This window comes from Elephas maximus, chromosome 15 (assembly GCF_024166365.1).
Source record: "Elephas maximus indicus isolate mEleMax1 chromosome 15, mEleMax1 primary haplotype, whole genome shotgun sequence".
Taxonomy (NCBI): domain Eukaryota; kingdom Metazoa; phylum Chordata; class Mammalia; order Proboscidea; family Elephantidae; genus Elephas; species Elephas maximus.
In genome coordinates this window covers 53,699,534-53,724,879 of record NC_064833.1, presented here as the reverse complement: position 1 = coordinate 53,724,879, position 25,346 = coordinate 53,699,534, and the positions used below count along the sequence as shown (strand labels likewise).

Below are 25,346 nucleotides of genomic sequence, written 5' to 3'. Positions count from 1 at the left end.
TCCAGGATCACTTCCTTGCCAGAGACTGCGAGACAGAAAATCCAGAGAGCTATTTCTTAGCTTGTTCTATGTTTTAGTTATATCTCTGTGGCATTTTAAATAGGAAGTCCTGAAACAATAGAAGAAAAAGAAAGGTCTATTCTGTTTGCTTCTGTTTGGTAACTTATTGCATGCTTTCCTTTCATCTCATTTTTAATTAGGAAAGGGCGTACAGTTTGAACATCTCCCAGGCTGGCTATTTAGAGTAAATCTTTTATCAGCTCAACTCAGCTGGTTGTCCCTTCTTTCAAGCAGAAGCCTTCTAGCATGCTTCAGAACGCTTCTGTTTGCTCGTCCTTGCAGTTTCTAATGCTCTTTCCAGGCCTGGTTGTGCTCACACTAGGTTCATCAAACCCCAGGATGCCCTGGGCAGATGTAGCACTAGAAAATGTTACAGAAGCTTAGTTTACAGGGAGTCTCAGGAAAGACAATGTGAGAAAAACAAAAAGGAGTTTATAGTTCTAGGAAATTCTTGTTACTCTATAAAAACTATTTTTTAAATGTATTTTAAGAATACTTTCCAATACTGTTGGTTGGTGTTTTCCATCAATAAAAGGAACAATATACCTTTCATTTTTAATGATCAAGGCCTTTTACAGAAGATCTCAACTAACTTTATCCTCCTGTTAAGAACACCACCAAGGTATTTAAAAATGCACTTATGTTCCTTTTTAAAAACAGACAGAAAACTCATTAGTAAACATCTGTTGGAAGGTTGCATGAAAAAGATACCAGTGGTTATACACAGAAAGATTAAGAGAAACAACACCTTGCCTGCTAAGTATTCGTGGCATAGAAATCAATGAAAAGATTCGACAATTACTATGAGTTATACATTTAATTTTCCAAGGTTTTTTCTTTTGTACTTGTTGAGGTAAGATTTTCACATGACAAAACTGAAGTGACTTCATTTCTATTTTTCAGTTTTTGAGTAAGTATGAGAAATTCATATTCAACTATTTTAAAGCTTTAATGTATGAGAGGCCGGTTTTTAACCAGCTTAGCATCACAGTCTGGGCCTCAAGGAAAATATTGCCTCTTCGACAGAATGAAGGCATTTACTGGATTTCACAAGGAGGGGGACGTATTCTGAAGCAGGTGGAAAAATTGGTCCTTAGTGACATTGCACTTGGCTGAATGCAGAGGATAATATCAACAAATCAGAGTAAAGACAGAGGAGGGTTTATAAATAAAAATAATCTCAAAGAATGTTTAGAGTTGTAGATATCTTTAGAGATCATCTACTCCAGTGATTTTTCAATGGGATTCATCCATCCATCCATCCAACATCTGTTTACGGACAGCCTATTTATAGCCAGTTACTGAACTAGGCACTGTAAATACATCCAGGAAAGAAACTCACAAGGTTCTTGCCTTTGTGGAGCTCATGGACTAGTAGAAGAGACAGAAACTTAGTTTTTAAGTTAAATGCTACTCACACAATGAAAAATGTACTGCTTAAATGACTTTTTTTTTTTTTTTTTAAATCAAGAAAACAGTGCCTTTTCTGTAAGCAAGATTCATACATGCATTTTTACCCTTGAACTGAGCCACTGTTACTGATGGGAGTGATTGTATTGTTCAGATGGTCCAGATCAGAAAAATGGTTGACATTCCAGCCTAACACCTTCATTTATTTTACAATTCATAGACGTTACATGCCTAAAGCCACACAACCAATTGCTCCTAGATCTGTAGTACAGTTCAGGTGCTTTAATTCATTTTTCATCTCACTATTCCAAGTTGACCTGGAAAGAGAAACCATCCATATTCTGGCTTTCAGAATTTATGATGATTTCCGGCTTCCTTCCCACTTTATCAACTAATCATTCCACATTTATTAATGGAAGTGTTGATGAATTAAGCTATTATATAATGCTCATCCCTTGCTCATTGTTTCTTCAGTAATCAGATAACCTTCGTGCCTTATTACTAAAAAGAGAAAATTCCACAGTATTTTTTTCTCCTTTAAGTTCACAAAATTAGAATCTATTAGAACAATGTTTCAGTAAACTAGAGCTGCTAACTCAGGGCTGCCTATTTTTGTAAATAAAATTCTCTGGGAACACACCCACACCCATTTGTTTCCATATTGTCTATGGTGGCTCTTATTCTACAACAGGAGCCTTATTGGTTATGATAGAGATCACATGACCTACAGAGTAGAAAATACTATGTGGTCTTTTAAAGAAAATGTGTGCCAGGCCCTCGGATTAGAACATAAATTCCTTAATGGTGGATTTTCTTCATATAAGTCTGCATTTAGATATTACCAAAAACAAACCCATTACCGCTGAGTCAATTCTGACTCATAGCGACCCTATAGGACAGAATAGAACTGTGTTTTCCAGAAGTGCTAACCTTTTGGTTAGCAGCCGTAGCTCTTAACCTCTCTGCCACCAGCATTTCCATTTAGATGTTATTTAGTAAATATTGTTTGTTGGTTGATTTACCATTCAACAATTAAATATTCCTTGAGAAAATTTCAAAGGTTTAGGAAAAAATACTTATTTTCTTTGTTAGAGTCAGTGGTTTAATGGTGCATTCATCAGGATTGAAGTCAGATAGAACTAGGGGTGATAGCTCTCAAAATTATGAGCTGTGAGATCTTGGGCAAGTTAGTAAATCTCTCTGAGCCTTCCTTTCCTAACTTGTGCATGAGATGCTGACACCTCTCATGCAGAGTTCTGAAGATTATGAGAGAGCAAATGATAAACACCCACATCGTATCTGGCTCCTGGTAACCAACAAATAGGACTTATTATTATTATGTCATAATGATCACATTGGTTTACTACCTACATTAATAAATAATACCAAAAACACATAATTGAAAGTACACTGATCTAGACTGTGACAATTATTTAGACTAAGTTTTAATTTCTATATTTTTTGATGGGTTACTAAAGAAATTTGAATAAACGTGAGAGTCTGGGAGCCATATAACTTTTTTTGTTGCCAGCATTTATTTTTCTGAGTTCTACAGTATTATCTACTAAGCAGAGAATTTTGTATGATTATGTAAATGGGGCAGCGATGGAGGTGCCGTGTTCACGTTTCTCTTCAAGAAAGAACCTTTCCAGTTGAACTCGACTGCCTTAGGATCTTCCACATCCTTGAACCAAGATCATGCTCTTCTCCGGCAGCCTCTAATAAAAGAATGAGGGCAGCAGGGTACTAGGGTTCAGCCATTTCTGCCCCATGTGAGACTCTAACAGGCCTTCTTTGCTCCTGAACTCCCCGCTGGGTTCATCAAGACTCTTGTCCTACCTGCAGCACAGCCTGAGGCTCTCCCAGCCTGTTCTGCTTCGCAGTCTTTTATCTTTTATAGGTTTACCTCCCTCTCTCACAAACCTCCAGACCTCCTGACTCTGTCTCAGTGTTTGCTTCCCTCAGAACTCAAACTGACACGATAAATAAGAATGCAGTAAAGGTTTTTGAAAATAAGGAAAAATTTTAGATACTGAAGAGAAAATACAGTAATTTCAAATATACATGTAATACATGCAAGCAAGTATACATGAAATTAGCATAAGAAAAATATATTATGGGCTTTCTGAATCCTCATAAATAATCACGGGCAAATTATTAATGAAGATTTTAAAATACTAAATGCTTGAGCCTGGATGATCACTTCATTTCCACTTACAATAAAGACATTAATATTAAAACTCTCTGAAGCTTTACAGTGAAAGAAAATAACACAATTCATGTGTTACAAATCTAATTTGGGGAGTACCAAAGCTTCTGAATGTAAATTCCTTAATCTAGTGTAACTCACTAGATATATTTTTCCATTACCTCTTACAGAGAAATAAGTAATCACTGCACTCATTTATTTAGAGTAAAAGATCTTTTTTAGGTTTTCCGGTGTACTATGTAAGGAACAATCTATTTCTATCTCAAATGAACTTCATTAGCACTCCCTAAATGTTTCAAGAGCAATAGCATTTCTTAAGCAATCAGCTTTTCTGTGCCATTTTCCAGTGCCACATATTTCAGACAACTCTTCTGTCTTGGTACACATCTTTTGTGTGCCTTTATTACTTGCAAACTTTAAAATTTTATTCAAACCCATTGCTGTTGAGTCGATTCCAACTCACAGTGACCCTATAAGACAAAGTAGAACTGCCCCATAGAATTTCCAAGGAGCGCCTGATTTGAACTGCCGACATTTTGGTTAGCAGCTGTAGCACTTAACTGCTATGCCAGTTTCCAAAAACTTTATTTCCCTCCTCTTTTCCTGCCTCACATGTTTTACTTCCCATCTTACATGTAATTTTTGCCTCTTGAAACAAAACTGTCAAATAGGGTGATAAGTACTACTTAAAGTTATAAAGTGATAGCAGCAATACGAATTTCGAGACAACTTTTCAACTACTTGGTTTTGACTTTTACCAATTTTGACAATACTGGTGGATTCATTTTTAAATTTATTTATAATTTTTGAAGGAGATTATAGTAGCTCTATTTTTAATATAAAATTTTGATACTCTTATCTAATACCATTCGGCCTGAACATGACTAATAACTGAAAATGTAAACATTTGGCTTGATTATGCTTACCAATATTACTCTATTAAGTTGTGTTTACCTGAGCAATAGTGGGCTGGCTGCCTAGCACACAGCCTGCAGTATATTCAGATTCTGGAGAAAAGCTTATTGCTTCCCTGAGGTGTGATATACTTTCTGTTTCTGGGGCCATCTAACTGAAGAAACCACCTTTCAAACGTAAAAGACAACCACTCAGTGTCAGTTGCCAAATGTCAAGTAGAGGGATGACGCAGTCTGTTCACAACTTGGAATGATGCCAGATATACCATGTGATAGTCACACATAGCAAACCATGAGGCAGGCTGGCACTGAGAAAGGCCTGCACTTCATATATCTAGCCTCACAATTAAGTACAAGCAGTGATACTGAGTAGCATCTCGACAGGTGAAGGGTGACATTAGGTACTAGCTTCCTTAAATGAAATCTGCATATGTGAAGTTGAAAGAAAAAAAAATCATTTAAAATATTTATCTACTTACTTGCACTTCATTTCACACACACACAAAATTGAGGGCTCTTATAGGAAACACATGTGATAAAACATTAATAAAAATAAAACTACGGAACTTAGAATACCAGAAAGACCAAACCCAGTGCCGTCGAGTCGATTCCGACTCATAGTGACCCTATAGGACAGAGTAGAACTACCCCATAGAGTTTCCAAGTAATGCCTGGCAGATTCGAACTGTGGACCCTTTGGTTTGCAGCTGTAGCACTTAACCAGTATACCACCAGGGTTTCCAATGGAAATTAGAATAGAGAGCAAAAATAGAACATACGAAGAAATATAAAATACCAAAGATGGGATTAATCAAAATGTGGGCACAGAAACATTTTTCATAGTCATTTCCAATATAAGCACTTATTAGAAACTAAATTATAATCATTGTAAATACTAACATCTAAAAATACAGATTTTATAATATTTTTAATATGATCTCTTCAGTAATTGGGTCCATTCTATACTAAAACTGTAATTTCTCATCCTACTGTATTAATAACACTAGAACTTTAACCAGGTAGAGGAGAGGTTGCTGTGGAGTTAGGTCCCTCTGCTATGACAGGACACTCCACTGTATTATCAGTGGGCTCAACTATGGAGCTAAAACCAGGATAGGGTTAATTTGCATGCTCATAAATAACATGCTCTAGAATAATGGAGGGAAGGAGCCCTGGTGGCACAATGGTTAAGCACTCAGCTGCTAACCGAAAGGTTAGCAGTTCTAACCCACCCAGTAGCTCTGCGGGAGAAAGATCTGGCAATCTGTGGCAATCTGCTCCCATAAAAATGACAATCTACATGCAACCAATGGCATGGGACACTTTATGTACAAACTAGCGAATTGGAAACTAATTTGCTCCGTAAACTGTCACCTAAAGTACAATAAAAAATGTATTAAAAAACAGTAAAAAAAAATTTGCAGCTTAGGAAATTCTATGGAGCAGTTCTATTCTGGCACATGGGGTCATTACAGGTTGAAATCGACTCAATGGCACCTAATAACAACAACAGAATAATGAAGGAGTAAAATTCTACTACCCAGGGTCATCGATGTATGTAAATTTATAAATACGTACATAAGCTTTCCCAGTATAAACTGATGTGCCTACAAAAGCTTTTTTTTTTTATTTTAATAGCTTATTGAGGTATACTTGCACATGTTTAAAGTATATAATTTGTTATGTTTGATGTATGTATATACCTCTGAAAGCATCAGCATAATCAGATAATGAACAGATTCATCACCCTAAAAACTTCTCTCATGCCCCTTTGAATTCTGTACACTCCCTCCCACCCCAAATCCTGGATGTCATCATGCCACCACTGAATTGCTTTCTGACATTATAGATTACTTTGCTTGCTCTAGAATTTTATATGAATGCAGCAATATAGTTTGTATTCTTTTTTTGAATTCTTTCACTGAAAGAATTGTTCAATGGATTCTATCACTCAGCATAATTATTTAGAGTGTCATCTATGCTGTAGTATGAGTGAATGGTTTGTTCATTTTCATTGCTGAATGGTATTCTGTTACACGCACGATCCACCCAGGAACTCTATGCGCACGTAATACTATTCAGCAATGAAAATGAACAAACTGTTCACTCATACTACAGTTATGTACCTATTTTGCAGATTGATCTGTAAGTACTTGGTACTTTTCGATGCTACTGTAATATAGGATTTTTAAAAATCAATTCCTGTTTATTGTCAGTAAATGACGGTAGACAGTTCTTTATAGATCTTTTGATTTTCAGCATGTCTTGCAGACAGACGCACTATCTCTTTCTTGATTATCTTTCTAAGGACATCTGTATGGCAAATAATCTTGGATTATACAGGTAGTGTCTCCCTGCTCAGCAAAGGGAAGGTTTGTTTACTGTCTAGTATAATAAAGAAAATAACTCCCTTTGGGCGAAAAAGTCAGGCATGCTTATTGCCCATTTTGAAAGATTTAGGTTCTCTAAGGTTGAGGTTCTTCTCCTGTAATGTAACCCATTGAATGTATAGTTGCTACCTGCTCTCTCTGTCAGCCTTTGGGAATTGGGGCTCATATAACCAGCACAACTGGTTTTGTCTCATTTGTCTGTCTTGAGTCTCATGTCTTCAGCCAGCATCAATGAAAGTGAGGCAGTCTAATTTATGAGCTTAGAAATAGAAATCTCATACTCTTCATAGTTCTTGGAAAATGTACAGAAATTCAATTGATTTTTGTATATTGATCTTGTATCCTGCAACCTTGCCAAACTGAATTATAAATTCTAGAAGATTTTTTGTAGATGGCACCTGATTTTTTACCTAGACAATCATATTCTCTGTGAAAAAATACAGTATTATTTCCTCTTCCAATCTGGATGCTTTTTATTTCTATTTCTTACCTTACCGCACTAGATAGAACCAGTAGTGAAATGTTTAATAGAATTGGTGTGTGTGAACATTCTTGTCTTGTTCCTTAGGGGGAAAGCATTTACTTTTCACCATTAAATATGTAGGTTTTTCTAGATGCCCTTTATTAAGTTGTGATGTTCCCTTTTTATTCCTAGTTTGTGGACAGTTTTTATCAGGAATTATCAAATTCAACAGTAGCCATGGTTCAATCTGGCTGGATAAGCTGGGATAGACTTGTTTAGGACTAGAAATACTTATTTTGGTGGATAAACTTCACTTTGCATTTATTCAATAAGTCTTTGGTGAGGGTTTACCATATATTTCCACTATTAAGGCAGGGATCAGGAATCTACTACCTGTGGCCTATTTTTGTATAGCCCATGATCTAGGAGCAGTTTTTACATTTTTTAAAGAGTTTTTTTAAAAAAAGGATATATAACAGAGATCGTATGGTTTGCAAAGCCTAAAATATTTACTATTTGGTCCCTTATAGAAAACGTTTGGCAATCGCTGGTTTAAGTGATAGAGAATGTGATAATAGAGAGAGAGAGAGAAAAAAAAAATGGACGGAATCTCTTGCTGATATTCTAGGGAGATGGGCCCACATAAACAATAAATAAGTGAACTGTGTAGTTTGTCAGATGGTTTGTAGAAAATTAAAGCAGGGAATGAGGTTTGGACAGGTAGAGAGGAGGTGTAGATTGCCTCATGTTCCACAGAGCAAAACTGGGGGGTGGGGATGGTCTGCAGCTTTGGGATGAGGAATGATGTGGGCATCCTGTACTTTTTGAGGAGATAAACCAAAAACCCAAACCCGTTGCCATCCAGTTGATTTCAACTTATGGTGGCCCTATAGGACAGAGCAGAATTACCCCTTCGGGTTTCCAAGGAGCGGCTGGTAGATTGAAACTGCAGGCCTTTTGGTTAGCAGCTGAACTCTTAACCGCTGTGCTGACAGGGGTCCTTTTCAGGAGATACAGGCCTTAAATAGATGGTGTGAAGGCAGAGAGAGTAATTTTGATTGTGACTGTTGTGTTGGGGGTAGGGACGGGAGGTGGGGTTTACCAGAAGCCCAGAGTTCTGAGGCTCTTCTCTCCTGACAGTGGTGAGCTGGAAATTAGGGGAGGGGGTGTGCTTACTAGGAGTACCCAGTGGGCTGGCTCCCTCTGGATAAGCAATGGCATCTGGATCAGCGTGGCTGCATGTTCATAGCTGGACTTTGAGATTTATATGAATGCAGTGTGGAGAGTAAACTGGAGGAAGGAAGCTCCAGAGCAGGGTCTTTTGAGTGGTAAAAGTTCTTAAACATTTCCTGATATTCTCAATGTGTCAGAAGAGGCCACTGATAAGTACCACATTTTAGAAATCAAATAAATATGTGACAAGAGACAAAGTTATTCCTGTTGTTAGCGCCGTAAGAAACATCACATTGAGTCAAATTAGTGTTCAACCATATTGACTTTATTGCTTTTTACTGAAATGAGTGTTGAGAGGTGTATGAGAAAATATAAACAAAATTCGTCTTCCTGGGTTTTGCATTTTTACGAGTGCTCTGTGTAGCTCGGAGGGCACCACTTTAAAAAGGGTGGCCTGGGAGGGCAGTCTAGGCAGTGCCTCTCAGGCTGACTGCTGGAAGATGAGAAGGAGCTAGCCATTTCAGGAGCTTGAAGAGGCAAAGGGAATAAAAGTGAGAAGGCCCTGAGGCAGTAAAGAGCTGTCAGAACACTGATTTGTGGCTGTGGCAGTTTTTCCTCAGGCAGTTTTGTCAGAGAGCACTATTGATCCTGTGATGAGGCAGAGCCCCTGGGACAGAACTCAAACCCAGGGCTACCTCAGAGCTTATCCTTCACCTCTTTCTCTGGCTCATGGAGCCAAAGAAGCGTGCCAGGGAAGGGAATTCCCTTCTACGTCTGTGCCCCTAAGATCCGTAACTTTTAGCTGGTCTGTTTGCTTCATCCCCAGTAACACAATGCAAGTTCACTTCATTTATATGCTCACTATAGATAGCTGGAAGGCAATAAGATTAAGTCGTCACAATAGCAGCAGCAACAGCTGGCATTAATTGAGGGCTTGCATGTGCCATGTACTTTATATGTAGTAATTAATTTAGTAACAAAATAATTTCAAGATGGGGACTGACATTAACCCCATTTCCAGATGGTGAAACCCAGGCAAAGAGAATTGAGGAACTTACCAGTACATACAGCTGGTATTCAGAGTTAGCAATATGACAATCTCCATATTATAACTAATGTACTGAACTGCCTCTTATCTCAAAGTACAATTTATAAAGATAAAATAGATTCCAGGTATACCCTTTCATTTTATATGGGTAGGTTGGGCCTCAATTAGTTACAAGTGTTTTCCAAACCCTATGGTTTTCATTACCCTCCTCATTTCTACCATTTCTTCTATTTTGGTCCTCAGAATAATTGCTTATTTTGGTTAAGATATCCTCTTCCTTCCCTCAACCTCCATCCTTGTTTAAGATTATTTTTAATCCCATACTCTCTTGAGTAATACTTTCAGTCATATTCTTTCTGTACTCTAGTTCTCAAGCTTTAGGTCAAGTATGTTCTACTCACAATTGCCTCAATTCTCCAACCTAATCTGTCTCTTTTCCTTGTATTTTACCCGTGAATTTAAGTTTTATGGTTTTAAGATATCAGCAAGTGTTAAGGATAGGTGCCAAGCACTTGAGTAAATTCACTTTACCAGGTAATCTCACTTTTGAACATGAGTCATGTAGTACTTATGCAATTTAAATTTGTTACAGAAAAATGACAAGTTTAATAAATTTCATGATATATTCAGGTGAATTTTTCTACTCATGTGTTTACTTTGTCCCTTATAAGTAATTGCTTAGCTTATTGAAAATTATCAAATATATACTGATTAAACAAAATAAAGTTTAAGAGATTATATATAAAAATAAGTGAAACAGAATACTTTCCAAAGTGACTTAAAAAGAAGACTTACCATACGAAAAACCATCAACTAGAAAATTAAGATATATCTTTCATTTCACTTAATTTTGTATTGTGAATAAACAGATACGTTTTATGGCATAAAATCCCCTAGCTACCTAACTTCACTCAATAGATTTTAATTCTAAACTTCTAAGTGTATTACAGGGACTTCGTCAAAATGACCAAAACACGACAAAGCAAGACATGGGAAGCATTCTTACCTTTAAAGAAAACAAAATTCCCGTCACTGTTTTCATAAACTGCGTCAATACTAGGAGGCAGCCCCCTCCAGAAGTAAGTAATTTGCATGGGGTATCCATCCATCACCCTGTTGTTTCTCACTCGCCAGAACCACTGGTCCTGGAAAGCAAGCAAAAGCATCTCTCAGCAAACACACAGATCTCTGCAGCAGCTCCCCTTGCAATGGTGCAGCACTTCTAAAACCAAGATAATGTCGATACCATTTGCTTCCATTAAAACAGTCAAAGAAAGAGCTAAACCACTTGACTATAAAGATCACAAATGTTTTTATAGTACAGTACCCACAGAAAAAAAAAAGGGAGTGGTTAATAGTGATGGAAATATCACATTGATGAAGGGCAGTTTCACAGCCAATTATTGTAACTGCTGTAAATAAGTTGTACACCTGTAAAAAGTTGAGTTTGCAAAAGTTGTGTGATAGTTATATATATATATAAGTATGACAAAAAAAAAAAGAGTAGATGCTGAGGCTGCTTACGTACAACCAAAACATCCTGGGATTTGATTTCTTGGTTTGGAGTTTAGGGTCATGGTTTCCTGGGAAATCCCACTTATTGGCCTAGTAACATGTTTAGTGATTCTATTATACCTCTTAGTTTATTGCCTAGTGCCTGGGTCCTAAAAGCTTGTAAGCGACCAGCCAAGTCACAATGATTGGTCTCTTTTTGCCTGGAACATCAGAGGAAAAAAGAGGAATAGGAGGAGGACATGGAGTGTGTGGCTAATTGTCTCCATGAACAACTGTCTCTTTTGCCATGAGACCAGAACTGGGTGGTGCCTGGCAATGTTTTATATATATATATATGTGTGTGTGTATATGTGTATATATATACACATATACACACACACACATATATATATCAGAAGGGAAATGAAAGTAGATCAAGTTTTACTAATTGGTTAAAAAAAAAAAAAAACCTTAAGAAGCATCCTCTACTTAAAATAGGTCAATGACATCCTGATCTTTATATTCAGATGGCAGGAGAACACCTTTTCTGTACAGTTGTCAGTCAACAAGATGCCCATTAGAAGCAGAATTTAAAGGAAAAAAAAATTTTTTTTTAGAAGGAAAGAAAACTGAATTTCTCCTGTATGTTATTTTTTCATGCTGTACACTGCTCTGTACTCCTTGAACTTGTTATCTCTGTGAATATAATGGTCTGTCTGGGTCCCATGCTACATGGAAAAATCAGTCTTGCATAAGCCCATGAATGCTTGTATCTCAAGTGTTTAAATGGGAATTTCTATTAGGTAATTTTTAGACACTATTTTATTTCATAAGTTGGCTTTGCATATATGCTAGTAGTAATTATTATTGGTGTATCTTATCCTCTGTCCACCCCCTTCTGTAAGGAAAAAACAAAAAACAAAAAACCCAAACCCACTGCCGTCAAGTTAATTCCAACTCACAGCAACCTTACAGGACAGAGTAGAACTGCCCCACAGGGTATCCAAGGAGTGGCTGGTGGATTCGAACTGCTGACCTTTCGGCTAGCAGCCATAGCTCTTAACCACTAAGTCACCAAGGCTCCATCTATAAAGGCCCCTTCTATAACGGTGCTAGCAAAAAAAAAAAGAGGCCAGTGGCAACAAGCAAATAACAGATTTACTGCTCCAGAGGTTATTCCTCTTTCTCTTTACATTTAAAGCCAAAACAAAACTTACATTGTTGGAAAGGGAGAAAACAAATTATTTTTACCTCCATGGTCTGAAGACCTTTATATATCACACCCTTCTAGAAAATGGAGTATATGCTAAACATCTGCTTATGCAAGTAGTACTTTTGTAATCTTGTGATTCATTTTTTTTTTTTTTTTTTTTTAACAAGGAAGCAGCTGGTCCACGGGGTGGAGGGGACTTGTAAATAATTTTAAAGTTTTGGCTTCTAAAAAGAGCACTCAGTTTTACATTGCTCTTTCCTGCTTAATTTTTATTTCCTTTATGTAGCTTCTACTATGTGCAAGGTACTTTTCTAGAAATAGGGACTCCTCAATGAACAAAAGTCAGATATCCCTACCAACCTGGAGGATACTCTCTAGTAGAGAGACAGTGATAATAAATAAGTAAAAGGTGTAATGTATAAAATAGTGATAATAAATATTACGAATGAAATAAAGCAGGGAAGGGGCGTGAAGAATGTTAGCAGATGAGTGTGTGTTGAGTGAGAGTCTTCAATTTTAAAGAGGGTGGTCAAAGAAGGTTTCAGTTATAAGGAGAGTTTGCATGGAGACTTAAGTATCATTTTAAATATCCTCTGTCTATAAATTGATCACAAGCCCCATTTCTGAAAGGACAAGTTTTAGTGACTGCAGTGTGCCTTTACATCCTCTGTGACAGAAAGCTTTCTAAACTATCTTTTGTACTGTAGTTTTCATCTATAGTGAGAAGTTGCTAATATGTTCAGTAGAGGCACATCCTGAATAGCTACAATGTATATGACTCTGGCAAGGCTTCTGTCAACAGAAATAGTCATGAATTCATCCATGATTCCATATTACCTGTTGAATTTTTGCAAAACGACTATGCTTATCTTAGGGCAGAACTTCTTTCCTCCATTTGGGGGTTGTGTTCCTATCTTCAGACTGCAGCATTTGTCTGTCCCAAAGAGCCATCGGCCCTGTCTCAGTATGTGGGGAGATTTCAGCAATGTGGAGAGCCTTCTCTGAGAAAAACTGGAGTACAGTCTAGAATTTCCCACTGGTATTTTTTTTTTTATGGACCAGCGAGCACCTCCAGTGCTGCATGTGTTTGGTGAAACATCTCTTTTATGGCAGTCTATAATTCTAGCTCATAGCACTTAAACAATCTGATACCACCTTATTGCTTTTATGATTCAATGCCTTCCTCCTGTTCCACTGTGCTATATGCTTCATGTTGTTATTAGTCGTTATCGAGTCGGCTCTGATTCATGGTGACCTTATGTATAAGAGAACAAAACATTGCCTGGTCCTATGCTATCTTCACTTATTGTGCATTTTTTTTATCATTTATTTATTTATTGTTACACAGACTGCTGATATAATTTTGAAACTATTACAAATAAGAAACACGCTAATATTATTAAAAGGAAAGATTTTTATAGTTAAAGAAAGGAGATATATTAATCAATATTGAATTTCAATTAGAAATGTCAATATGATTCATGATATAAACACCCACACCCAATTGCTAGTTTGCTCAAAGGACACAGAAGTCACACTACCCCAGCAACAGTATTCCACATCTAGAATAAAGATATTTGGTTATAAATATCATTTCATCTATCCCCATTTAAATGAAATGGGGCTTCTACAGAATGGCTGATTCTAGTCCTGGAACAGGCAAATTGCAAGGTGAACCTGGAACAATTTGTTCTGACTAGGAAAGGCATCACTCAAAGACTAACGAATGTGTCAAAATATCACGGAAGCTAAAGAGAAGGGTTTCTAATAGTCAGACCTGAGATAAATTCAGAATCAAAAAGAACAGTGCCTGCAATAGCTTATAACACATTTAAAAAAGAAATATATGAGTTAAATGTAAAATGGACTTTCTGGTCACCAGTGGAGCAGGTCATTGCAACAACTCTTTCCATAGAAAATTGGTAACTAAAGGCAAAGAATTAACTACGGAAAAGAATTACGTTGCCTTTTCAATAGGAAACTGTTGATGAGAGAAAATTTTTTTAAGAAGAATGCCTGCTAAACATAAAAGGGAAAACAGAAATAGGAAAGTCACCATTTTGCAAATCCCAATGAATTAACTGGTTCAAGCAAGGACTACCATTGGATGCTAAAAATCATTTTACCTACTATAAAATATTTGCAAAGTACCAAAATTGCAGTTCACAAACTACCTGCTATTTAAAAAAAAAAAAAAAAAATTGCTTTTTATATTGAAGTAACTGCAGATTCACGTGCAGTTTTAAGAAATAATAAAGAGATATTCCTTATACGCTCCTCCTAGCTTTCCCCAGTGGTAATATCTTGTGTAACTACAATATCAGAATCAGGAAATTGAGATTGATATAATCCATCTACCTTATTTAGGTTTCACCAGTTCCATATGTACTCATATGTGTGTATGTGTGTGTACTTGTGTGGGTACATGTGAGTGTGTGCATAATCATGCTAATTTTAATATTAGAAAAGTGTACTTTTACTATGCAGAGATACAGCAGAAAAAATCAACAAGAGAAATGGAACTAGTTTAAAAACCAAGGAATTTAAGCTCTAGGTCTTTTGTCTGAGGTTCTAGTCAAGTGATCAAACTTTGCATCAGTGATAGTGGGGAACCTGAAATTACCTGCGTCCTAATGGAATGCAATGTAGACTGGAATGCATTTGAAGGTCACAGAATCACCTATGAAGTATTCTGGCCAAATATGTCAAAACTAGAATCTAATTGAAACTTTAGATTGAAGTTTTGGCTTAACTAGTAAAAAATGTCTGCTTCGAGCATTATGCTCTTTCAAGGACTATCTATATGGGATCGAATTGACAACAGGAACTGGAAGGATTAGCTAGGAACCTTAGGGGGCAGTGAGTTTATGTTAATGCAGGAGCAACAACTCAGAAGAGGAGGGTGAGAATGGTTGCCCAACTTGAAGTGTACATGTAAAAACTGTTGAATTGTACTTACAGAAATTGTTGAATGTTTTGCTGTATATATTCTCAACAACAATAAAATTAAAAAAAATATGTAGGGAAAATAACAGTTGTTAAATCTAGATGTTAGGTAAGCACGTTTTCATTCTTTCAACTTTTCTGTATTTGAAAATTTTCATAATGTTTAAAAAGTAATAAATACTAAAAAAAGAAAAAAAACTAGAAAATACAGGAATGTGAGAAGAAATAACTCCACATTATATTTTTGGAACATTTTCTTCTTGTAGGACTTTTTTATATTTAGATTCTTTTTTAAAAATTTAACACAAGGAGAAATGACACCTATATATCCTCTATTTACTACTTAATATCACCTTAAAATATTATTACATAAACTTCATAAATATTTGTGATGGTTAAATACTATTTTGGTTGGTGAACCTCCATTTGTTAGCAATTTAAATGTGATACTATAAATAATGGACCCCTTTTGTTTTTTTTTTGGTGGCACAGTGGTTAAGAGCTCAGCTGCTAAACAAAAGGCCAGCAGTTCGAATCTACCAGCTGTTCCTCAGAAACGTTATGGGGCAGTTTTACTCTGTCCTATATAGGGTCGCTCTGATTCGGGGTCGCTCTGAGTCAGAATCGACTCGACGGCAGTGGGTTTTTTTTTTTGTTGTTGTTGTTATAGTGGGTTATAGGGTTGCTATGAATCAGAATTAGCTGGATGGCAACAGGTTTGGTTTTTGGTTTAGTTTTATTATAAATAATGCTGCAACCGACATCTTTGCAAATTAAAAAAGAAACACAAATGCAGTTTGTGCCATTTCATTAGATGTAATTATGCTTCATTTGATAGTAACGTGGACTGCAAATACAAAATCACATGGTAATACCATATGAGTGCATTTTAAATTCATTAATTAAGTTTCACATTAAACTATCGTTTTCAGATTCACTGTCTTTACAGAGAATTGTAACAAGTAGTGTAGTGTTAAAAGAAAGAGACCAAGCCATTTATATTTAATTGCCTACATTTCTTTTTGAATATCTGGAAAGAAAAACTAAAATTATAACTTGGAGGAACAAAGAACTATATGAGGGAGGCTTAATAGATGTATCTGGCAAAGATAACACCCTTCTGAGAAGCTTTCATTATCTTACCCGAGAGCTGACATAAGGTGGCTTTTGGTATATAAATGTTACCGGGAAAACCTGTTCAAAGCAACCATTAGAATGCACTTTTTCACTAAGACAGTCATAAATGTCTGCAGTGATTTTGCAGGCACGATTTTCAGAGTTCATCAATCAAGGATTGACCAGACGTAATTCTGCGAGAAATGATGCAGCTGTATATCTCAATAGGTCAAATCATTTTGAGTATTGCCTGTATTTTTGAAAAATGTTCAAAACACAGAATCACTATAATAGAGGAAGGAAGGAACATATTAACAAGTGATTTCTGTAAATCATTTCTAAATTCACAAGTCTGGAATTTCCCCTAACGTCCTTAACGCTTTCACAGAAGGATATGTCATGCCCTTTGAATTTAGAAATGCAAACTATTTTAATAAGTAAACTGCATCTTTGTGTTTCAAGGGAAGTGAAATTGACATTTTCAGAATATTTTGTTTACTGCTTATGCCAACTTTATATGATACAGTTTATACTCTCTAAGTGGGAAGTGTTTTTATAGTTTCATTGAAAAATCTGGACACCATAGAGTTAGATGATATGTCAGCTACAGATCACTTTCATGTTAATTCATATTTATTAAATAAGGCAGAGAACAGAGATTTTTTTTTTAAATTAAAAATACACAAGTATCCATGCTATTGTTTTCTCTTCCAAGTGCTATACATGAATAATAAACACTAAAGAAGTGATGCTATACCCAAAGTTTGGTTTAATACAGAGGTCCCCAGGCTGCAGAAAATTCCACTGCCCTTGCTTGGCCTACCTCACAATTCACATTAGAATTCCTGCCTAACTGCTTGGCCTGCCTCGCAGCCATTTTTGCATTAAAATTGCAGTTCCTTTGCTTGGTCTGCCCTGTGAAAATCCTGGCGCCTGTATGGTATGATTAAGAATGTTGCTGACAAAACTTGTATTAACTTCCTACCTGTAAACCCCTTAAAAATAACTTTTTCCCTCGCCCTCTTGGAGCTCTTGGCAGCAATAGTTCCGATTGCTTCCTTTGCTTGCGCAACAAAATAAAGGTACCTTTATACTCTCCCACCTCGGTCTCTCATTTATCGGCCAATATGAGTCACGCTGAGCAAAACCTGGGGTTTCCACTCAGTAACAGGTTCATTTTTGATGAGAAGCAAAAGGAATATGTGTTGATGCTGTTTTATTTTTAGGTTCTTGTATCTTTTCTCCTATTTCTTCCTGAATATGCTCTTGCTTAGAAACCACTTTGAAATGGTTGTGATGAAGAAAAGAACAATTTACTTAGAAAAAAAAAAAAATGCTTCATTGTTATACTGTATTTAGGGAAAGGAGACACATTGTCCAGATATAACTGTACCACACTGCACTATGCCATGTTTTGTTTTGTTTTGCTCTTCCTTTAGGATCTAAGCACCATGAATATTGGCAGGGTGATCTAAATTTCAATTTACACATCATATAATTAAGTGTTGAAAAATATAAAAGGTTTCATTCCACTGCTCTAACAGTTCTGGATTCAAAAAAATGAATACTTCAAGAGTGTATATTCAGTCTAAAGAGGAGGAGAGGCAAAGAACCATTTCAAAATGCTGTGTGAAATACTGTTTTTGCTTGCTCTATAAAATGGGAACTACCATTTAGTGGATATAATGAGCTGGAAAACAGCTGTGTCATTAATACACCTATCAAGAATTAAAAAAAAAATTACCACGCCTTTATTTCTGACCTGAAAGAGATCGCTCATTTACAGTAAAAATGATCTTCTTGCTAAGTATAGAGCTATTTTTACTCAAGGTACATAGGGCAGTGTATTCAATTTAGTTTTTTAACTACCCAATCTAAAGTTGTCTCCTCAGTTTCTATCAAATCACCCCACTTTATTTTCTTCCTAAAACCGGCTGTTCTCTGAAATTATCTTGTTTATTTGTCCACCTGTATCTCATAAGAGCACACACCTAATTTGTCTTATTGAAGTACGGTATTCCTTAGCCTTGGAACAGTGCCCAGCACTGTTTGTTGAAAGAGTTCAAAGACAGAGAGTGACTAACAGTGACAAGAAAATGGAAAGACAGATAAGCAAATCTTTTGCGTGGTCCTGAATGTCAGGGATTGGCTGGTCAGTATTCAGCTTTGGTGTTCTCCTTCTCACAGAAAGCCTTCCTAGGTCCTGACCTCCTATGCCTAGAGCACCCTACCTCCACCTCAGCATCTAGAACATTGTATGGAAATCACCACTTGCCAGTCTGTTTCTACGTGCTCTTCTTTCCCATGAGCTTCATTATCGTTCTTTGCCTACTTTTTTTTTTTATAAAGACTCAATTCAGGCTTCACTACTCCAGGGATACTTACCTGCAACTATCCCTCCTATTCCCCAAGGACTCTTCTTGTCTTTTAGGTGACCCTCCTGCTTATTCCCAGAGGATCCTGTAACTCGGGTAATACTGGCCAAAGTACCATGAGATAGTCCTGTTGTGGAAGGTGGGAAAGGGAGATGTTTCATGATGTGACATAGGAAGAATCAAAGGGCTGAGCTAGGGCTGTGAGGTATTTTTTCAGCTTGGTCTTCAATCAGACATATTCTTTTCCCTCAGACCTCTGCCACAGCACAGAAGAGGAAACTCATTTGGCTGGAAGAATGTAGTAAGTACAGCAGACAGTCAGCATTAAGAATGATATACTGAACAGAAATAAAGAGATGACAATTAATAGACTCCACTTATAAACTCTAAGTGCAAAGGCCTAAGGGGGAGGGAGAAGGCAGGTAGGATACCCTGGAGGGAACATGCCAGAAGAAACGCATTTTTTTTTTTCCTTCAAAGGGACCCAAAGTTACTTGTCAACAAATTAGGTGTTAAAGAACTATGTTAAATTAGATGTTTACTCCCAAGAGAAAAGAGGAGATGGGGCAGAGATTTCCCAAGAAATTATAAAGCAAAAAACCCTGAAAGATTCCTAAGTGACTTCCTTTCAGAGTTCAGGAGCAGTTGTTGCCATAACAGAAGAAACTAATTCTCATTAGCATTACCTAATTGCTTTATGCTAATGTGCTCTTGAAAACATTCCCTCTGTTGTTACTCTTTTGCTGTGGTTTATTTACTTGCATAGAGAGTTCAAAAGGTAACTGCCCTTCCTTACACTCAGAGTAAATCCTGAAGGAACAACTTGATTTACAGTAGTGATGAAGTTCTAAGGCAGCCCTGAGGGAAGTCAGATTATTATAATCATTAGCAAATGGAAAGTAATTGTGCTACTGGTTTGTTTATTCAAGTGAAACAAATACGGTTTTGTCCACTAATCGCTTAACTGTTGAAGAAAAAGAAAAAAAAAAAAAAGAGAGAGAGATCTCCAAAATAAAAATAAGTAAATAAATGTCCTAATTATTCATTCAAACAACTGTGCCTTGAAGAACTATGCTGGTGGGGTCAAAACATTTTTGAAAATTATTCTGAGCAACTAGGAATCTAAAGACAGAAAGGAATTAAATAACACTGATATATAAGATTTGATACTTTGTGGATGTACAGAAGTGTAGTATAGTAACAGGAGTCATTTTTGCATAGAAGGGAAGATGATCTTTCTCACTTGGGTAGAAAGTTCATAAGTCAACAGAAATTTCAGAAACCTTTCAAGGTAAGGAAGGATGGTGTTGAAAACCCTTTCATAGAAAAACTGTACGGGTGTTGTAGGAAAGGAAGTTAACTCAGTTCACACCAAAGGAAAGCACAAACAAATTTATGCTCCATTAAACTTAAGGGTACTTTGGAGTGCCCTTCTATTCAGCACACACGGGGTCGTCATGAGTTGGAATTGACTCAATGGCAGCTAACAACTGGTGAGTAAGAGAGGACTACACATCTTGGGAGAAGGTGACACAGGATTTAAAGATTAGGAGAGAAAAGTTTAAGTGGTACCAGATGGGGATGGGTGTGCTGTGAGGGTGAACTGGTAACTAAGGACAACTATGCCTCATATAAACGGCATATGAAGAGGAAAGAAAGGAGCTTGATGGGGCAGCCAAAACCATAATCAACAAAATGGAATATATAATAAAACAGGAATTGAAATGAAGGAATCAAAGGAGGAGGAAATGCGGTAAAAATGTAGAATTGGAAGAGTCTGACATAGTCTATATAGCATTGCGCTATGTCTAAGGGGCAGATGTTTACTTGGGGTTAGGAAAGAAAACGCTAGGGATTTGGCGGGGAAGCATATAGGAGGAGATATGGTTGAAAGTTAAGTGCAATTGAGAATATGTGACCCTGCCTATAACTCTTCATGAAGGTTCATGTTCACATGGAAATAAGAAGAGGATATCAGTTTATTTAGTTGGTCAATTTAATTTATTGTCTTTTGCCTATATGTGAAGGGAGAAATAAATTCCTATTTTTGGAATGTTTTGGAGCTTTTCAGCTTTTCTTACTTTTTATTGTGTAGTTAAAGATGGACTCATAGTGACCCTATGAGTCCATCTTTAACTAGGGTTGCTATGAGCCAGAATCGACTTGATGGCACTGGGTTTGGTTTTTGGTCTGTTTAAAGGTGAAAACCCTGGCGGCATAGTGGTTAAGTGCTAACGAAGAGGTTGGTGGTTCAAATCCACCAGGCGCTCCATGGAAACTTTATGGGCCAGCTCTACTCTGTCCTATAGGGTCGCTATGAGTCAGAATCGACTCAACAGCAGTGGGTTTGGTTTTTTTTTTTTTAGCTAAAGATGAAAAGAATTTGAGATTGTAATTGGTTTCACAGATATCACAAATATAGGTGAGTCATACACATCTGTTCCTAAAAAGTTAGTTATTGATTATTTTGTAAAGCAAATACTATAGTAATTGAAATAAAGCAGACGGTTATTTAAAAAAATAATGTTAAAGCAAAGAATCATTTTATCTTACATATATTTTATAAATACTGTATTTCAAAACTTAAAACGATATGAAAAGAAGTTTGTATCGTGACTTTTTTAATGTTAGATATTTATGATTCAGATTTTTTTCATATTGGGCAACATTTAAACCCAAAATATTTTTTTCTATAAAGAAAACTGAGTTAGTGAGTTATCATAAGGATAAGGTCAGTGAGTTGGTGAAATACAGTCCAGATCATTACCCTCTGATTGATGCTCAAATTCATAGTGAACGTTCTCAATTATTAGATAATTAAAAGAAAAATTATTTGTATATTACTGATTATAAATTAAAAAGTATCTATGTTAATTTCAATTCCGAAGTTGAAAATAACAAAGGAAGGGGGCCTTTGGTAATACTGAAATACTTTTTGTTGTTTATTGTCGTGTGCCCTTGAGTCAATCCCAACTCACAGTAACCCTTTAGGACAGAGGAGAACTGTTCCATAGGGTTTCCTAGGCTGAAATACCTTCAGTGGTTTGAAAATCTCTCATCTGACCCAGTTCATACAAAATTAGCTTAATTACCTAAGTATTCTTCTCTTCAGTACAAGCATATTTATATATATACATATATATACAGTTGAGTTCAATCTTCCAAGGTAGACTAAAGAAAGTAATTCATATTCTTTCTAGAAAATCTTGGGAATTCTTTCTCTTTCCTATTTACTTTACAAAATGCATTTTTGACCTAAAATAACTTCATTTGGAGCCCCCTAAAATTACTCCCACAAGTCTGTCAGTTTGTCATACTATGGAGGCTTGTGTGTTGCTGTGATGCTGGAAGCTATGCTACCAGTATTCGAATAGCAGCAGGATCACTCGTGGTGGACATGTTTCAGCTGAGTTTCCAGATGAAGACAGACTAGGAAGAAGGACCCAGTGGTCTACTTCTGAAAACCCAGTGGTCTACTTCTGAAAAGAATTAGCCAGTGAAAACGTTATGAATAGCAGTGGAATACTGTCTGATATAGCACCAGAAGATGAGCCCCTCAGGTTGGAAGGCACTCAGAATACTATCTGGGAAAGCTTGTTTGCTTGCTGAAAGTGAAGAGGACTTGAAGCACTTATTGATGAAGATCAGCCTTCAGTATGGATGACACCTCAACATAAAGAAAACAAAAATCCTCACAACTGGACCAAGAAGCAACACCATGATAAACGGAGAAAAGATTGAGGTTGTCAAGGATTTCATTTTACTTGGACCCATAATCAACACCCATGGAGGCAGCAGTCAAGAAATCAAACGATGTGCTGTTGCTGTTGTTGTTAGGTGCTGTCAAGTTGGTTCCAACTCATAGCGACCCTATACACAACAGAATGAAACACTGCCCAGTCCTGAGCCATTCTTACAATTGTTGTTATGACTGAGCTCATTGTTGCAGCCACTGTGTCAATCCACCTCGTTGAGGGTCTTCCTCTTTTCTGCTGACCCTGTACTCTGCCAAGCATGATGTCCTTCTCCAGGGACTAATCCCTTTTGACAACATGTCCAAAGTATGTAAGACACAGTCTCGCCATCCTAACTTCCAAGGGGCATTCTGGTTGTACTTCTTCTAAGACAGATTTGTTTGTTCTTTTGGCAGTCCATGGTACATTCAATATTCTTTGCCAACACCACAATTCACAGGCATCAATTTGTCTTTGGTCTTCCTTCTTCATTGTCCAGCTTTCACATGTATATGATGCGACTGAAAATACCATGGCTTGGGTCAGACGCACCTTAGTCTCAAAGTGACATCTTTGCTCTTCGACACTTTAAAGAGGTCCTTTGCAGCAGATTTACCCAATGCAATATGTCTTTTGATTTCTTGACTGCTGCTTCCATGGGTGTTGATTGTGGATCCAAGTAAAATGAAATTGTTGACAACATCAATCTTTTCTCCGTTTATCATGATGTTGCTCATTGGTCCAGTTACGAGGATTTTTGTTTTCTTTATGTTGAGATGTCATCCATACTGAAGGCTGATCTTCATCACTAAGTGCTTCGAACATCGAGGAGCTAAAGCAAAAGGGAAGAATTGATGAAGTAAAAGAACTGAACAGAAGATTTCAAAGGGCCTCTCAAGAAGACAAAGTATTATAATGACATGTGCAAAGAGCTGGAGATGGAAAACCAAAAGCGAAGAACATGCTCGGCATTTCTCAAGCTGAAAGAACTGAAGAAAAAATTCAAGCCTCGAGTTGCAATAGTGAAGGATTCTATGGGGAAAATATTAAACGATGCAGGAAGCATCAAAAGAAGATGGAAGGAATACACAGAGTCATTATACCAAAAAGAATTAGTTGATGTTCAACCATTTCAAGAGGTGGCATATGATCAGGAACTGATGGTACTGAAGGAAGAAGTCCAAGCTGCTCTGATGGTACTGGTGAAAAACAAGGCACCAGGAATTGATGAAATATCAATTGAGATGTTTCAACAAACAGATGCAGTGCTGGAGGTGCTCACTTGTCTATGCCAAGAATCATGGAAGACAGCTTCCTGGCCAACTGACTGGAAGAGATCCATATTTATGCCTATTCCCAAGAAAGGTGATCCAACCGAATGTGAAAATTATAGAGCAATGTAATTAATATCACACGCAAGCAAAATTTTGGTGAAGATCATTCAAAAACAGCTGCAGCAGTATATTAACAGGGAACTGCCAGAAATTCAAGCTGGTTTCAGAAGAGGACGTGGAACCAGGGATATCATTGCTGATGTCAAATGGATCCTGGCTGAAAGCAGAGAATACCAGAAGGATGTTTACCTGTGTTTTATTGACTATGCAAAGGCATTGGGCTGTGTGGATCATAACAAATTATGGATAACATTGTGAAGGATGGGAATTCCAGAACACTTAATTGTGCTCATGAGGAACATTTACATAGATCAAGAGGCAGGTGTTCAGACAGAACAAGGGGATACTGATTGGTTTAAAGTCAGGAAAGGAGTGCATCAGGGTTGTATTCTTTCACCCTACCTATTCAATCTGTATGCTAAGAAAATAATACGAGAAGCTGGATTATATGAAGAAGAAGGGGGCATCAGGATTGGAGGAAGACCTATTAACAACCTGCGTTACGCAGATGACACAACCTTGCTTGATGAAAGTGAAGAAGACTTAAAGCATTTACTAATGAAGATCAAAGACCACAGTCATCAGTATGGATTGCACCTCAACGTAAAGAAAACAAAAATCCTCACAACTGGACCAATGAGCAAAAAAAGATGCACAGCATTGGGCAAATTGGTTGCAAACGACCTTTTTAAAGTATTGAAAAGCAAAGACACCACCTTGAGGACTAGATGTGTGTCTTAGGCTCAATTCTCTAGAGAAGCAAAACCAGTAAATATATATATATACTGAGAGAGATTTATATCATAGAAATGGCTCACAGGATTGTAGAGGCTAAAACATGCCAAGTCTGTGTATCAGGATAGAGGCTTCTCTCAATTCACATTGCCACCGGGGCTGGCGAACCCAAGATCGGCTGGTCGGTGAGCAGGGCTTCTGCTCTCAGACTGTGAAGATCAATGAATTACAAGATATGCAGATAAGCTGATAGCTCAATTCCAAGAGCCAGAGGTCAGACGAACTGGAGGCAGTGCAGGGTCCAGAGTGAGCAAAAAAAGCCAGAACGTCTGCTTATATTTGGATGCAGGCCACATCCCCAAGGAAAATCCCTTTCAACCAACTGGCTACTCTCAGCAGATTCAGTCATGGGAGTGATCACTGAGAATCATGGCCCAGCCAAGCTGACATACAATTTTAACCACCACAGCCCAGCTTGACACATGTACACATCTCCTTAAACCATATATAATCTCTGAATAAAGACAATTATAAAGCTATGCTTGCTCCTAACAAGATACAACTAACATGTGCTCAACCAAAAATGCACTAGCCCTGTTTACATCTTATATTTTATAAGTGAAGAAACAAAAATATTTGATTAGCACATACAAAGCAGAAATACTCATAACA

The 25,346-nt window shown here is 37.0% G+C and overlaps 1 protein-coding gene across 1 annotated transcript in view; it reads right to left on the bottom strand.

Annotated features, from left to right (window-relative positions):
- Positions 1–25,346, bottom strand: part of MMP16 (matrix metallopeptidase 16) — a 293,871-nt gene that overhangs the window by 28,830 nt on the left and 239,695 nt on the right. Inside the window, exon 7 of the mRNA XM_049853564.1 lies at positions 10,674–10,812. Coding sequence (XP_049709521.1) covers positions 10,674–10,812 — 139 coding nt within the window. The remainder of the gene's footprint in view (positions 1–10,673; positions 10,813–25,346) is intronic.